Below are 15,564 nucleotides of genomic sequence, written 5' to 3' on the forward strand. Positions count from 1 at the left end.
GTAAACGCAGAAGACAAAATTTTAATAATACCTACATTTTAATACTGATATAAATCTATGATTATTGATAATAATCACTAAAAGTGTTTTGTAAAATGATGGTATGCAGTAAAATAAATGAATTTATGAAAATAAGCACATAAGGGTTTGTTCATTGTTCATTACATCTGGGTTATATTACAATTACCTGAAGAAAAAGTTTTATATTCTATTTTTAGTCATATTGAGGTGATTCCTCTAACGTTAGGCTTTTCCTTCAAACCAGAAGACTACTAAACCAGAACCAGCTAAATGTGTGTGAGAATAGAACTGCTGAGGTAAATGTAAGCTTAGAAAAAGCACTGTTGAGGTAAATGTATGATTAGAATAGAACTGCTGAGGTAAAATTATGATTAGAATAGCACTGCTGAGGTAAATGTATAATTAGAATAGCACTGCTGGGGTAAATGTATGATTAGAACAGCACTCCTGGGGGGAATTTATTAGCAGAGCAGCACAGCTGATGTATGATTATAACAGTATGAATAGACTGGCACTGCTAAGGTACATTTATAAATGGAATAGCACTGCTGAGGTAAATGTATTATTAGAGCAGCAGGGCTGAGGTAAATTTATAATTAGAGCCGCACGGCTTAGGTATTTATGATTAAAATAGCACTACTGAGGTAAATGTATGATCAGAATAGCACTGTTGAGGTAAATTTATGATTAGAATAGAACTGCTGAGGTAAATGTATGATTTGAATAGCACTGCTGAGGTAAATGTATGATTAGAATAGCACTGCTGAGGTAAATGTATGATTAGAATAGCAGTGCTGAGGTAAATGTATGATTTGAATAGCACTGCTGAGGTAAATGTATGATTTGAATAGCACTGCTGAGGTAAATGTATGATTTGAATAGCACTGCTGAGGTAAATGTATGATTAGAATAGCAGTGCTGAGGTAAATGTATGATTTGAATAGCACTGCTGAGGTAAATGTATGATTTGAATAGCACTGCTGAGGTAAATGTTTAAATATTACGTTATCTATAGCTCACAATATAAAGTTAATAAAGACATAAAAACACTGATGTCTTGAAACACTTTCTATAGCATTAATGATGTAAGTTTCAAATTATATTGCTGTAGGAATGAAGATAATTTAGATTATGTATTTTTTTTTATTAATTATTAATGTATTATAATGTGTAAATAACGTGTTTTAAATCAGTGAAAATCAAATATCTTCATTTTAGGCAAATCCTGGGTACTTCTGGCACCAGGGCTTTTATTATGAAAGTCAAATTTCATCCTGTCGCCTGTTCCTGTGCGTTTAGCCTATCAGAGGTCTTTATGGGCGGGTCTAAAGTGCGCGTGCAGGCAGAGAATCTCTACAGAAAAGAATACCCACTCGATAAAGTGTTCTGGGTCAGGCCTATTTAAACACCAGGGGGCGCTCCAGAGGCCAAAATGAATGCGTTCATATGGAGCAAGCGAGTAAAACTATAGTTTTTATATATATATATATATATATATATATATATATTTTTAAAAGCTAATTTCCTCAACACAGAACAATATGAAATGTTTTAGCACTGACATCTTACCTTTTCCTCTTATATTGTAGCTATAAAAATACAGTCCTAATGCTGTTATATTGAAGCATTTAAACTTAATTTATATTAAAGCTTTTAAACTACAGTTATATTAAAACTTTTAAACTACAGTTTTTATAAAGCTTTTAATCTCCAGTTATATTAAAGCTTTTAATCTCCAGTTATAATAAAGCTTTTAAAGTTTTTAACTCTTTTGAACTGCAGTTTTTAACTCCATTTATCTTATCGGTTGTTAAAAACATTTGCTGTATTAATATTTAAAGATATTTAACTTTTAAGTTTTCTTTGCGTTTTTAGTTAAAACCTTTACTCTATTTTTTAAAATTAAAGAGATTTCCTGAATAAACACTTATGCACTATTTTTAATTTGTGTTTTTAGCGTTCAGCTCTATTCAACCCCATTCATTTCCGACTCACTCTTGGGCGCCCACTAGCGGTTGAGAGTGGTGATGCGGTATTACAGGAAGTGAGCAATCTCTGTATAATAAAGCTGCTGCAGAGTCTAGAGGAGCTGGAGGTTTTTGAGGAATTCTGCTCCGGGTTTTTTATTGTTTTAGAAAGATATTTTTAGTTTACAGTGTTTTTTTCCAGTTTGTGGATTAAATTACAGATTATTTTAAATCTGATGAGGGTTTGCATGTTGAAGGCCTGTGTTTATTAATGAAGATTAGCACGGATTAAGAACAGCTGCTGAAAACAGTTCGGTAAGCAACAGAATAATAATAATTATTATTTATTTACCAGATAACGTTCAGTTACGTTGTAGCCATTTTTGTAACTTTAGGGTTTATCTTCTCTGTGTATATTTCAACCTACATAACTAGCTAAATGTGTGTTAGCTAATCTAGATTAGAATAGCAATTCTTAGGTACATTTATGATTAGAATAGCACTTCTGATGTAAATTTATGAATAGAATAGCACGGCTACAGTAAATACTTGATTAAAGGAGCTCTGCTGAGGTAAATACATGATTAGAATAGCTCTTATGAGGTAAATGTATGATCAGAGTAGCATTACTGAGGTAAATGTATGATTAGAATAGCATTTCTGATGTAAATATATTATTAAATTAGCACTGCTGAGGTAAATACATGATCGGAATAGTACTGCTGAGGTAAATTTATGAATAGCTTTGCTGAGGTAAATAAATTATTAAAATAGCACTACTGAGATAAATGCATTATTAGAACAGCACTTCTGAGGTAAATGTATGATTAGAATAGCACTGCTTAGGTAAATTCATGAGTAGAACAGCATTAATAAGGTAAGTTTTTGATTAGAATAGCTCTGCTGAACTAAATGTGTGATTACAATAGCTCTGCTGAGGTACATTAATGATTAGAATAGCACTGCTAAGTCAAATACATAACTGGAATAGCACTGCTGAGGTAAACTTATGATTAGAATAGCATTACTGAAGTAAGTTTATCATTAGAATAGCTCTGCTGAGATAAATGTATGATTAGAATAGCTCTGCTGAGATAAATAAATTATTGACATAGCACTGCTGAAGTAAATTCATGAGTATAACAGAATTACTGAGAAACATTTATGATTAGAATAGCTCTGCTGAAGTAAATGTGTGATTAGAATAGCTCTGCTGAGGTAAATTCATGATTAGAATAGCACTGGTGATATAAATACTTGATTAAAATAGCACGGCTGAGGTAAATGTAAGATTAGAATAGCTCTTTTGTTATTGGAATAGCTTTCTTGAGGTATATATATGTTTAGAATAGCTTAGCTGAGGAAATATAATATTAGAATAGCTATGCTGAGGTAAATTTATTTTTAGAATATCACTGATGAGGTACATTTATGGTAAGAATAGCTGTGCTGAGGTAAATATATGATTAGAATAGCATTGCTGAGGTAAATACATGATTACAATAGCGCCCGAGGTAAATACATGATTAATGTAGCATTGTTGGAGTAAATTATGATTAAAATAGCATTGCTGAGGTAAATACATAATTAAAATAACATTGCTACGGATAGTACATGATTGGCATAGCAATACTGAGGTAAATACTTTACTAGAATACCACTACTGAGGTAAGTGTATTATTAGAATACCGTAAGGAATGAACCATAAAGGAATAGGGAAGTTAATTAAGGACACAGTAGTGTGCAAATAAATTACTTACCTGAAACATCTTCTCAGAATAGGAAATTTATATATTTAAACATCAGGCTTTCAAATTTTGGTGTTGCAGAGAGTAAATATGATTTGCATCAGGATTAAGGACCAGGATCTGGTCTTGTTTTTTATCAGTCAGTGGTTTGATTAGTTATAAATATTTTGTTCCCCAGTTTAGTGATTCCCATTCCCCACATCAGACTCGGATTCTCCTTCGTTTTACATTGAGCTTAGGGTTTTTTTTCTTTGTTTCTTCCAGAAATAAATTCCATCCGGTTTCAAGTCTTCTCCTGCTCCTATTGTTGACATTCCTCCCTTGTTGAAATGGTTTCAAAAATCTCCTGAAAGAAGGGAAGAAAATGACATCCAAAGAAATCTCCAATTCTCAGCCAACGTCTTCTCCAATGCCTTGCAGGCAAATGCAGAAAAGTACAGGCAAGAAGAAAATTCACCACTGTTCAGAGTGTGGGAAGAGTTTTAAACATCAAAGTCATTTCCAACAACACCAGCGCATTCACACTGGAGAGAAACCGTATCACTGCTCAGACTGTGGGAAGAGCTTCAGGCATTTCAATACTTGGAAGAAACTAGGGTTGTCACGATACCAAAATTTTGACTTCGATACCGATACCAACTGTAGTATCACGATTCTCGATACCAAAACGATACTTGGAAGAAAAAAAAACAATAAAAATATCTGAACATAAAATGTTTATTTTTGACTGAACTGGATTGAACACTGAACAATCGGTGCAAACGTTTTTATTCTAAAATGAAACATTTGAACAAAAAACAAGTTTCGTTATTATAACCTTAACTATAACATAATTATCTAAACACTTCCTAAAAACTAAAACTAAAACCAGAGGTAATGGTAGCCTGACTATGTGAACCTGACGGGCGGGCAGAAGTTAAGTTCTGAATAAGGAAAATAAAGAGACAGAAGAACGTTACAATGTTATGTTCATTTTAACACTCACTGCTCCGTTTTATTAATCAACCGTTTACCGTTTTTAATAAGCCCATGTTCAGTGTAACGATCAAGCAGGCTACGTGCCTGACCACAGATTTGCGATGGAAACGCGAAAACGTGAACATCTCGAGTTCATGTTTCACAGCCAATGGGATAATGGAGAAATAGAGAAAACCACGGGTCCAAAACAAAACTCCTGCACACTCCTCTCCGTGTTAACGTGATTTACTAGCAGTCGCTAGTAAATCTTAGTAAAGCTACAGACAGAGTGTATCTTGACTAACTCCACTAACCTGTCGACTTCTCAGCTCTTTGTAGAGATCAGGGTGCTTGTCTGCTAAATGAATGAGCGAAATATGATCAGAATTATGTTAAATAACACTGTAACATAGAAGCATAGAACTATTATTTAATTAAAATGATTTTTAAGAACAGCTAAACACAGTGCTGCAGGTCAAACGCGGAGGCGTTCACGTGCGAGAGAGAGACACAGAGAAAGAGTGAGAGAGCGAGAGTGAGAGAAAGAGACACAGCGAGAGTGAGAGAGAGAGATTTGCGTGTTCTGATGTGAGCTACTCACAGGTAAAGGTTCTTTTATCTCCTAGTGCTCATATTCTAGTCCCACACATAACTCTGCAGCTCTCTCAGTGTTTTCTGTCGTATTTTGCGGCTAGCGCGAGCGCTTACAACTAACACCGCGGACCGCGAGGTGCCGCCGCGCTTGTGCCGAATCCGCTACTGAATCCGACTCCCGCTTCGCGGACAGAATCGGCACAGCACCCCCCGCTGTACAACTGCGGTAGTGATTATGAATATATTAGTTTAGTTTCACTTTCAGTTTTCGTTATTTTATTAAAAAATAAAAATATAAATAAAAAACAGATGCCTACATCTCAGACTATTTTCCCACACTTCACTCCTCGCGCCCGTTTTGTCCACAAGTCGCGGACGAGAGACATCTGTTATTTTAGCCGTCGCCATTCTACACTCGCTGCTGCTCTGCTGGCTTGCGCGTGCGTGTGTCGCTCTCAATCGAGTCAAATGAATCGATTCACACGTGAAACAATTAATTTGTTCAGAACACTAAGTTTATCTGAATCCTGCCACACCGACTGCTGCGGTGTGAATCAGTTTTCTTATGAACTGAATCAAATCGCGCCTACTAATTTGACTCATTTGAAGCTAGTGACTGGGCTATATCCAGTATCGAAAGCATCGAACGCTAAAGAACCGAATCGTTTGTGATGACGTAGTATTGAAAAAGAATCGAATCTTCGGTACACCGTGCAACTCTAGAAGAAACACAAATGCACAAAGAGCAGTGAGGAGGCTAAGCGCTAGGGCTTACCTGTAAATACAGGTTCAAAAAGGTATGCCGGAGTTTACAGTACAGGTTTTTAAAGTGATCTAGTCGATTTGCAGTATTATGAGTTAGTGCAAGAACTAAACTCCTGCAAGAACTAGCATTGCGATGCAGCAGATACACTTGTTGGACATGTGGTTCTCCCTCTACCAATCCCATTAGCTAAAGGAAGTCAGTAGATACTAACCCTGCTAGATGTTTGCCAGGTGCCTGTCAAATAGCGACAGCTCAGCGAGCTTCATTCAGTAGGACACAACTGCGCGAGTGCAAAATGATTGCATATTAAAAACTACAAACTGAAATAAAACCAGGTAGTGCCACATGCCCATGTACAGCGTACCTATCGGCTGATGGACCAACTTTTTAACCTGACCTTTTTTCCTGACGGGATCCCTTCCTGCAGCCTCTTTTGCTTTTGTCTCATATTTGTCTCATATGCACTCTGTCCCTTCATTAAACACTGTTCCCGTAGTTTCCTGTCTCCTATTTTCTTGGCAACATCTTACCCCTCCTCTTCCATCACTTCCCTACCCTCCTAACCTCAATCCGCAAGGTTCTCAATCCATGGTCTGTTGCCCTTTGGCCCCACTGTGCCCCAAGCCCTAATCCCCTACCCCTCACAGCATCGACTGATAGTTTGAACGTCAGTCTTTTTCCTCTACCTTTCAGTTCTACCCAGTGCTTTCACTTTCTTCTACACCTGGATTTCTCCAGGCTTCTAGTAGTCTCACTTTTTGCTCTCTAAAGAGAAGATCTCTGCGTTATTTTTCCTACCCGTCTGCCAGAACTTGATAATAATTTGTCTAGCCTTTGACTGGTATTAGACTACCACTGCAGGCGCATGTCTGAAAAAGGTCAACACGGCTACATAGAGGGTTTCCATGGACTTGAACCTTTATTTCTGGCTTTTTGCTGGTGGATCCACACTCACTTGCTCAGCTGCAAATATCGGCACTTCTCCTTCTACTGCACACAAGTATGGAAAAAGTACTGTTTAGAAGACTACCTAAATCCTCTACTTTAAGCCTTCTCCTCAGGACCAGCGTTGGCATTGAACCTTGGTTTCTGGCACCTTTCTGTTTGTACAGAAAGTATTGATTTGCCGTCCATTGCACCTTAAGCTCCAAGTGCAGAACCAAAGTCCTCTCAATGCCTGACTTCTGCAGTAAAATCTGGACTGAACCCTCCTTTTTTCAGGGCTTGATCCACACTAGCCAAATATTATTGGGTTTTTCCCAAAAGATAAATGTGATTTGTGTCAGTTGCAGTCAATGATCGCATAAATCCCACCCTATCAGTTTTGTGGTTTAGTACAGTACAGTGAGTTCTTCCATTCCATTTCCCACCCTAAACTAAGACTATGCTGCAGAGTTTATTAATCTTATGTTTCCTTTTGTCTTTGTTTTTTCCAGAAATGTTCCCAGTTCCTCTCCAGCTCGTATTGTCGACTTTCAAACTTTGTGGAAAGTTTGAATGTCTCTTGAGAAAATGCCACAAAATCAGAAGATTTCACTGAAAGAAGGGAAGGACGTGGCATCCAGAAAAAACCTTTGAAACTCTGTAAACATCCTGTACTCCATCTCAGACAAATGGAGGAAAGTGGTGTAGGCAAGAAGGTGGTTCATCACTGCTCTGAGTGCGGGAGGACTTTTAATCATCGTGGTCACCTTAACACACACCAGCGTATTCACACTGGAGAGAAACCGTACTTCTGCTCTGAGTGTGGAAAGAGTTTTACTAGACAGAGTCAGTTCAAAACACACCAACGAATTCATACCGGAGAGAAACCGTATCACTGCTTAGAGTGTGGAAAGAGTTTTACTCATCAGAATTCTCTCCAGCTACATCTGCGCATTCACACTGGAGAGAAACTGTATCGCTGTTCAGATTGCGGTAAGAGTTTTATTGATCAGAGTAATCTCAAAGCACACCAGCGCATTCACACTGGAGAGAAACCCTTTCACTGCACGGACTGCGGAAAGAGTTTTACTCGACAGAATCAACTCAAAACACACCAGCGCATTCACACTGGAGAGAAACCGTATCACTGCTCGGAGTGCGGTAAGAGTTTCAGTCATCAGAATTCTCTTCAACTACACCTGAGCATTCATACTGGAGAGAAACCGTATCACTGCTCAGACTGTGGGAAAAGTTTTCGTCGACAGAGTTCTTTCCTCCTACACCAGCGCATTCACACTGGAGAGAAACCGTATCACTGCTCAGACTGTGGAAAGACTTTCAGGCATCAGAATTCTCTCCAGCTACACCAGCGCATTCACACTGGAGAGAAACCATATCGCTGCTTAGAGTGTGGGAAGAGTTTCAGACATCAGAGTTCTCTTCCACTGCATCAGCGCATTCATACCGGAGAGAAACCATATCACTGTTCCGACTGTGGGAAGAGTTTTAATCAACAGGGTAACCTACATCTACACCAGCGCATTCACACTGGAGAGAAACCGTATTACTGCTCAGACTGTGGGAAGAACTTCAGGGTTTCTTGTAGATGGAGGAAACACAAGTGCCCTAAGAGCAGTGATGGTGCTGGACTGTAGATAATACCTGTAAAAGACCTGTAAAAGTGAGGTAACTGGTTTTAGAGTAGTCTCTAAAGACATGCTAATTTCCACGAACAACACATTGTTGTCTTGTATCTGCCCAAGAAAAAAGCTGTTGGTACCTTCTGATGGCACCGTTTCTAAAGCTTGTGCAGTCAATTAAAATTAAGAATTAATTTGCTTTGTGATATTTTGATGTTCAATGAAGTCAATAATCCAACATGATGTTGGTAATGCAATCCATGCATCAGTGACTGCAGTACAATAAATGATAGATGCTCCTAATCAACTTGTTACCTGCTTCAAAGTCTTAAATGTATGTCACCTGTATAAAAGACCAATGTCACCTATCCACAGACTCTAACCTCTACAACATGGGCAAGACCAAAGAGCTTTCAAAGGATTTCAGGGACAAGATCATAGACCTTCTTAAGGCCGGAATAGGCTACAAAACCATAAATACGATGCTGGATGAGAAGGAGACAACTGTTGGTGCAATAGGAAGAAACTGGACGAAATACAAAATTACTGTCAATTACTCTCACATTGGTTTGGATCTCCATGCAAAATCTCACCTCGTGGGGAATCCTCAATCATGAGGAAGGTAAGAGAATAGCCTAAAACTACACAGGGGGAACTTGTTAATGATCTAAAGGTAGTTGGGACCACTATAAATAATAGATGCTCCTAATTAACTCGTTATCTGCATTAAGGCCAGCTGTCTTAAATGTTTGTCACCTGTATAAAAGACCAAGGTCACCTGTCCACAGACTCAGTAAGTCAGTCAGACTCTAATCTCTACGACATGGGCAAGACCGAAAAGCTTTCTACGGATGTCAGGGTCAAGATCACAGACCTTCTTAAGGCTGGAATGGGCTACAAAACCATAAGTACGATGCTAGATGAGAAGGAGACAACTGTTGGTGCAATAGTAAGAAAATGGAAGCAATACAAAATGACTGTCCATGAATCTCCATGCAAATTCTCGCCTCCTGTGGTATCCGTGATCATAACGAAAGTGAGAGATCAGACTAAAAGTTAATGATCTCAAGGTAGCTGGGACCACAGTCACAATACATGAGAAAGAGCTAAAACAGAAAGTAAACTGAAGAAAAAATTAACTAGTGTGAAAAGCTTGTAATTAGCAACAAGTGATCGTTAATTTGTTGTGTTCCTATTATGAATGTCTTTCTCTTCTTCGTCAGTTTCTGCATTTTGACCACCTTTAGCCACTTTGTTTAAGCATATATTCTGTTATAATTATTTAATAACAAATCTCTGTCTGGTGATTTCTTTGAATAAACTGAAAACAAGTTATTTTTGGAATCTTGCACTAATTTTGATGTCCTGGCAACTTTTATCCCAAAGAAAAACTTTTAAGAGTTAAGGCTTTTAAAAAATCAATATTTGGTGGAATAACCCCGGTTTTAATCACAGTTTTTGGTTCTCCTCCACCAGTCTTACACACTGCTTTTGTATAACTTTATTCCTTTATTACTTTCCTGAAATTGCAACTTGGAATGTTGTTTAATGTATTAGTTACCATAAACAAGACATGGAGTAATACATTTACAATGCTTAGGTAATGTTAATTAAACACAGAACAACAACATTAATTAATGTAAATGTTAATTTCACATGAAATATAGATGAACTAACGTTACAAGTGAAACATTTGTTAAGATGAATAATAAATCATATACTTTATTAATAGTGTTAACTAATGTTAGATAAACAGGTAACAACTAAAAGAAGTTATTTTCTTTTAATCTTTGCTTTTGCACTGCAGTTCTGTACATGGTAACTGTTAAATATTTATTAACTAAATATTAGTCATAAATATAATTGGCTGTGATAACACTTATGCACCGGTAGCCAGTTACTTGTTTTATTTACTAATGTCCGTTAACCAATATCATATATATATTTTTTTTACATTTTTCCTTTATTGGCAATACATCTCTATATAGATTAGAATTATTTAAATTTCACTTTACATCAGGTATATTTATTTCACTGAACAGAGCTGTATAAGTGGTTAGTAATGTTTAACAGATGTTAATAATGCTTAATAAAGTCATTACATCATTGTTTATATTTACAAGGTTAAATATTATTGTAAAATATAGATTTTTTTAAATATGTTCATATGCTTATTTTAGTACATTATTAATATTTTAGTACATTTATTATAAGTTATATAATTAATTTCCATATATATTCTCTTATTTTGCTTAAATTATATGGCTGATAGACTGAATATATGATTAGCAAGTATTATTAATTAAATTAAATAAAATAACGATTAACTCTCTACATATAAATGGAAACAAAATAGAAAAAAGAAATATATATGCACAATGCATTGCTAAAACTATTTGTATTTATTTTAATGTTATACTGCGTCTATAAACGCATACACACACTCCTGAGGGACTGCCTACAGAGGACTTTTATTCTGAATTGTTGTTGAAACTACATTTCCCAAAGTACAGTTCGAGTCTCCGCGTTGTTCCGGCGGATGGAGCTGACTGCAGGTAGTAAAGGCGGTTTGCAGTGTGAGGTTAATGTTTATTATTATGTGTATAATTCGGGTTTAATTCGGTTTATTTAAGGTTAATCGGAGAGTTCGGGTCTCTCACAGATTGTGAGGCTGATTTTACAGGTTAGATCATGTTTTAGACCAAACCTAGGCCCAGAATTGACATAATAATAATTTTAATAATAATAATAATAATAATAATAAAGTTTTAAGGTGTGTAATTTATTGTATATCGTGTGGGCTGTATGTTATAGTTTAAGATCAGTTATGATTATTGTGGATAGGGAAATTATTAATGAATTGATTATTGCTGACTATAAGCAACTTTCTCTTAAGATTTGGATTTTCTTTAATGTGTATATCCAAGTTAATTATTTATGCTTAATAAAACGTAGTTTATTCGTTATATAATGTTTATTTGATCGTTATGTGGCTAAAATTTCACATTTACTATTATTATTAATGGGTTTTTGTATTTATCATTTATTTATGGATTTTTTTTTTGCATCAAAATAAACATATCCTAAATAGAACAAAAATCTTTCACAGGTTTAGATAAAAATTTGGCTCTTTTCCATCATTTAAAAAAAATATATACAGTTTAAATATAAATTGGTCATTTTTTTTATACAAACTACAATTTTAAATATTTACTAAACATGTACTAATACAATACGTTAACATTACAGTACTTAAACCAACAAAGTACAGTGTCTTTAGATTAGCATTTTATTACATTATTTTTTCTAATCATTAATTTCTTATAGCATTGCAACTTTTGCTACACTTTTATCTACTTACCTACCTAAGCACTGCTATTCTAGCCATAAAATCACCTCAGTATGGGGTAGTCTAATCATACATTTCTTAAGCAGTGCAGTTTTAGTCAAAATGTACTTTACCAGTGCAGTTTTAGTCACATTTGCCTCAGCATTTCAGTGTTTAGTCATACATTTACCGCAGGTGTGCAGTTTTAATCATATGTTTACCTCAACAATGTCATTTTATTCAAAGATTTTGCTTAGCAGTGCTGTTTTTATCATGTGTTTACCTAAGCAGTGCAATCATACATTTGCCTCAGCAATGCAGTTTTATTCATACATTTACCCCAGCTGTGCAGTTTTAGTAAACAGTGTGCCACAGTAGTGCAGTTGTAGTCAAATATTTACCTCAGCAATACAGTTTTAGTCATCGATTTAACTCAGCAGTGCAGTTTTTTCATACATTTACCCCAGCTGTACAGTTTTAGTAAACAGTGTGCCACAGTAGTGCAGTTGTAGTCAAATATTTACCTCAGCAATACAGTTTTAGTCATCGATTTAACTCAGCAGTGCAGTTTTTTCATACATTTACCCCAGCTGTGCAGTTTTAGTAAACAGTGTGCCACAGTAGTGCAGTTGTAGTCAAATATTTACCTCAGCAGTACAGTTTAGTCATACATTTACCCCAGCAGTGCAGTTTTATTCATACATTTACAACACCATTGCAGTTGTTAGTCATACATTTACCTCAGCAGTGCAGTTTTAATGATACATTTACCATTAGTGATGCAGTTTATTCATACTTTTACCCCAGCAATGCTGTTTTATTTATATTTTTACCTCAGCAGTGCAGTTTTAATTACACATTTACCTCAGCATTGCAGCTTTAGTCATACATTTACCTCAGAAATGCCGTTTGTCATTAATTTACCTCAGCAGTGCTGTTCTTTTAAAGGTTTTCCTCAGCAGTGCAGCTTTAGTCATACGTTTACCTCAGCAGTACAGTTTTAGTCATACATTTACCTCAGAAATGCCGTTTGTCATTAATTTATCTAGCAGTGCCGTTTCTTTTAAAGGTTTTCCTCAGCAGTGCAGTTTTAGTCATACATTTACCTCAGAAATGCCTTTTGTCATTAATGTATCTCAGCAGTGCCGTTTCTTTTAAAGGTTTACCTCACAGTGCAGTTTTAATCATATGTTTACCTCAGCAGTGTAGTTTTAGTCATATGTTTAGCTAGCTAGCTACCTCAGAAGCGACAGCTTTGTACAAAATAAATTCCTAGAATTAGCTCATTTAGTTAAATAAAAGTCAATGTTTTAATGCAGTATTTATAATATTATAAAAACATGTGCATCCTAATATGATATCACTCATTATCAGAATGAAGCAGGAACATCAGGAGCTGATCCTGGAGCTGTGCTCGGCGAGGAGTCTGAGGGTGGGGGAGAAGATCCAGACTCTGTGGAGTGGATACGGTCAGATCCTCAGGGTTTATCTGCAGGGCTGCGATCGCCAGTCTGTGGTGGTGAAACTCGTGATGTTTCCTCAGGAGGGTGAACATCCGGGAGGATGGAACACGGACATCTCGCACCAACGCAAAGTCCGGTCCTACCAGGTACCCACTATCCACCCACCACCCACCCACCACTCCATTCTCCAACCCCTGTAGTTACGTGTTCTATGCAAAGAGTCACGTGTCATATTTAAGAGTCAAATATTACATACAAAAAGTAACATGTTATATACAGAGAGGCAAATGATATACGAAAAGTCATGTAATGTATACAAAGTCGCGTGTTTATACAAAAAGTCACCTGTTAATTTATCCTCTTTGTGTATATAATTTGGAATTGTATAATCCAGGATATTAATTGGATAAAATTAATGTCATTGTTTAAAGAAACTTCTATACTGGTAAAATTGATGGTGAACTGGTGTAATTGACTCTAGAATGAATGTAGTTGAATCACCATAGTTCCCATAATTCACCATCTGATCTGTTCTCCAGGTGGAAACTCACTGGTACCAGAACTACAGCACTAATGAACACTGCCGGATCCCAGAATGCATTGCGGCGCGGTCGATTGGCGAGGACCTGCTGATAGTTCTGGAGGATCTGGACGCGGCCGGTTTTCCTGAAAGGAAGACCAGCGTACGGGACTCTGAGATAAAGTCCTGCCTCCGCTGGATCTCCAGCTTCCACGCTCTGTTCCTCGGTGTCCCCCCGCAGGGTCTCTGGCCGGTGGGCACCTACTGGCACCTGGAGACTCGCCCGGAGGAGCTGGAGGCCATGGGAAACCGGGAACTGAAGGCGGCGGCGGCGGAGATCGACTCCGTACTCAACCGCTGCCGCTTCAAGACCATCCTGCACGGAGACGCCAAGCTCGCCAACTTCTGCTTCTCCGAGGACGGCTCGCGAGTCGCCGCCGTCGACTTCCAGTACGCGGGGGGTGGCTGCGGGATGAAGGACGTGGTCTACTTCCTGGGCAGCTGCATGGACGAGCGACAGTGCGAGAGACGAGTCCCCGGGTACCTGGACTTCTACTTCTCGGAGCTCAGAGGGGCGGTGGGACAGAAGGTGGACTTTGCGGCGCTGGAGGACGAGTGGAGGAGTTTGGTCGCTTTCGCGTGGACCGACTTTCACCGCTTCCTCCTCGGCTGGATGCCGGGACACCATAAGATCAACAGGTACAGCAAGACACTAACACAGGAAGTCCTGAAGAGGCTCGCCCAGAGATCTGATAAACCCAAGTGAAGATCTAGAGGACCTCTCCTCTCTAAGACTCTCTAGGAAACTGGACATCATTAATATATATATATATGGTTTATGTGTTTGTTATATTATATACTGTACAATAGGAGTGGACAATATGGCTGTAAAAAATATCACGATATTTAAGGATGTAGGGATTATTTTTAACAATAAAGATATTTTTGGCGATATAGCTAACCACTGACATTAAAAAAAAAAAAATCCCAAGAACAAACTACTGCAACAAGATAAACGCCCCAAAAAGTGTTCTGGAGAAAACCCCAAAGTAAATCGCCCAACTTTAACTTCTAGTTCTGTTTTAGCCTCATAGACTTTTTTTTACTCTTTCATTTTTACTAAAATTCACTTTAGTTCTAAACTCGTCGTTACTAGTCTTTAGTGTGGAGTCGGTCCCCCTTTTTAGCTGTAATAGCAGGTTTCAAGCTATGACAAAACATTTTATAAATTAATTTTAAGAATGAACTCCTGCAGCATGATGCATATTAAAGTATTATTTAACGTAATTATATCAGTTTCATGCATTCAGTAGAAACAAAAAAAATCTATAATTGTGTTTTTTTTTTTATCCCATTTTCTCCGCAGTTTACACGGCCAACCCTCATATTAGCACTCCCCCTATCACTAGTGATGCTCCAACACCAGGAGGGTGAAGACTAACACATGCTTCCTCCGATACGTGTGAAGTCAGACTCCGCCTCTTTTTAACTCTTTTTGCCGAGTCAAAAAGCGCTAACGCTCGGAGGAAAGCGCAGTGACTCGGTTCTGATACATCAGCTCACAGACGCAGCCTTGTGCTGATCCACATCACCCTAGGAGTGATGAGGGGAAACAGAGAGCGCCATCTACTGTACT

General features: G+C 37.4%; 2 protein-coding genes across 4 annotated transcripts; both read left to right on the plus strand.

The window, feature by feature from the left end:
• Positions 1–2,097: 2,097 nt before the first annotated feature.
• LOC103046126 (zinc finger protein 239) lies at positions 2,098–9,952 on the plus strand. Of its 3 annotated transcripts, none has more exons than XM_007239733.4 (2): positions 2,098–2,303; positions 7,490–9,952. In XM_007239733.4, the coding sequence occupies exon 2, from the start codon at positions 7,667–7,669 to the stop codon at positions 8,630–8,632; it is 966 nt and encodes a 321-aa protein (XP_007239795.3). In that variant the 5' UTR covers positions 2,098–2,303; positions 7,490–7,666; the 3' UTR covers positions 8,633–9,952. The 3 variants fall into 3 exon arrangements, with proteins under 3 accessions (XP_007239795.3, XP_049325284.1, XP_049325273.1); XM_049469327.1 differs by having other exon boundaries at positions 2,098–2,298; XM_049469316.1 differs by lacking the exon at positions 2,098–2,303 and adding an exon at positions 6,010–6,084.
• Positions 9,953–11,137: 1,185 nt separating this feature from the next.
• pkdc (protein kinase-like domain containing) lies at positions 11,138–14,756 on the plus strand. Its single transcript, XM_022662429.2, has 3 exons — positions 11,138–11,172; positions 13,320–13,554; positions 13,948–14,756. The coding sequence occupies exons 2-3, from the start codon at positions 13,321–13,323 to the stop codon at positions 14,692–14,694; spliced, it is 981 nt and encodes a 326-aa protein (XP_022518150.2). The 5' UTR covers positions 11,138–11,172; position 13,320; the 3' UTR covers positions 14,695–14,756.
• The last annotated feature ends 808 nt before the right edge of the window (positions 14,757–15,564 follow it).

This window comes from Astyanax mexicanus, chromosome 1 (genome assembly GCF_023375975.1).
Source record: "Astyanax mexicanus isolate ESR-SI-001 chromosome 1, AstMex3_surface, whole genome shotgun sequence".
Lineage (NCBI taxonomy): Eukaryota > Metazoa > Chordata > Actinopteri > Characiformes > Acestrorhamphidae > Astyanax > Astyanax mexicanus.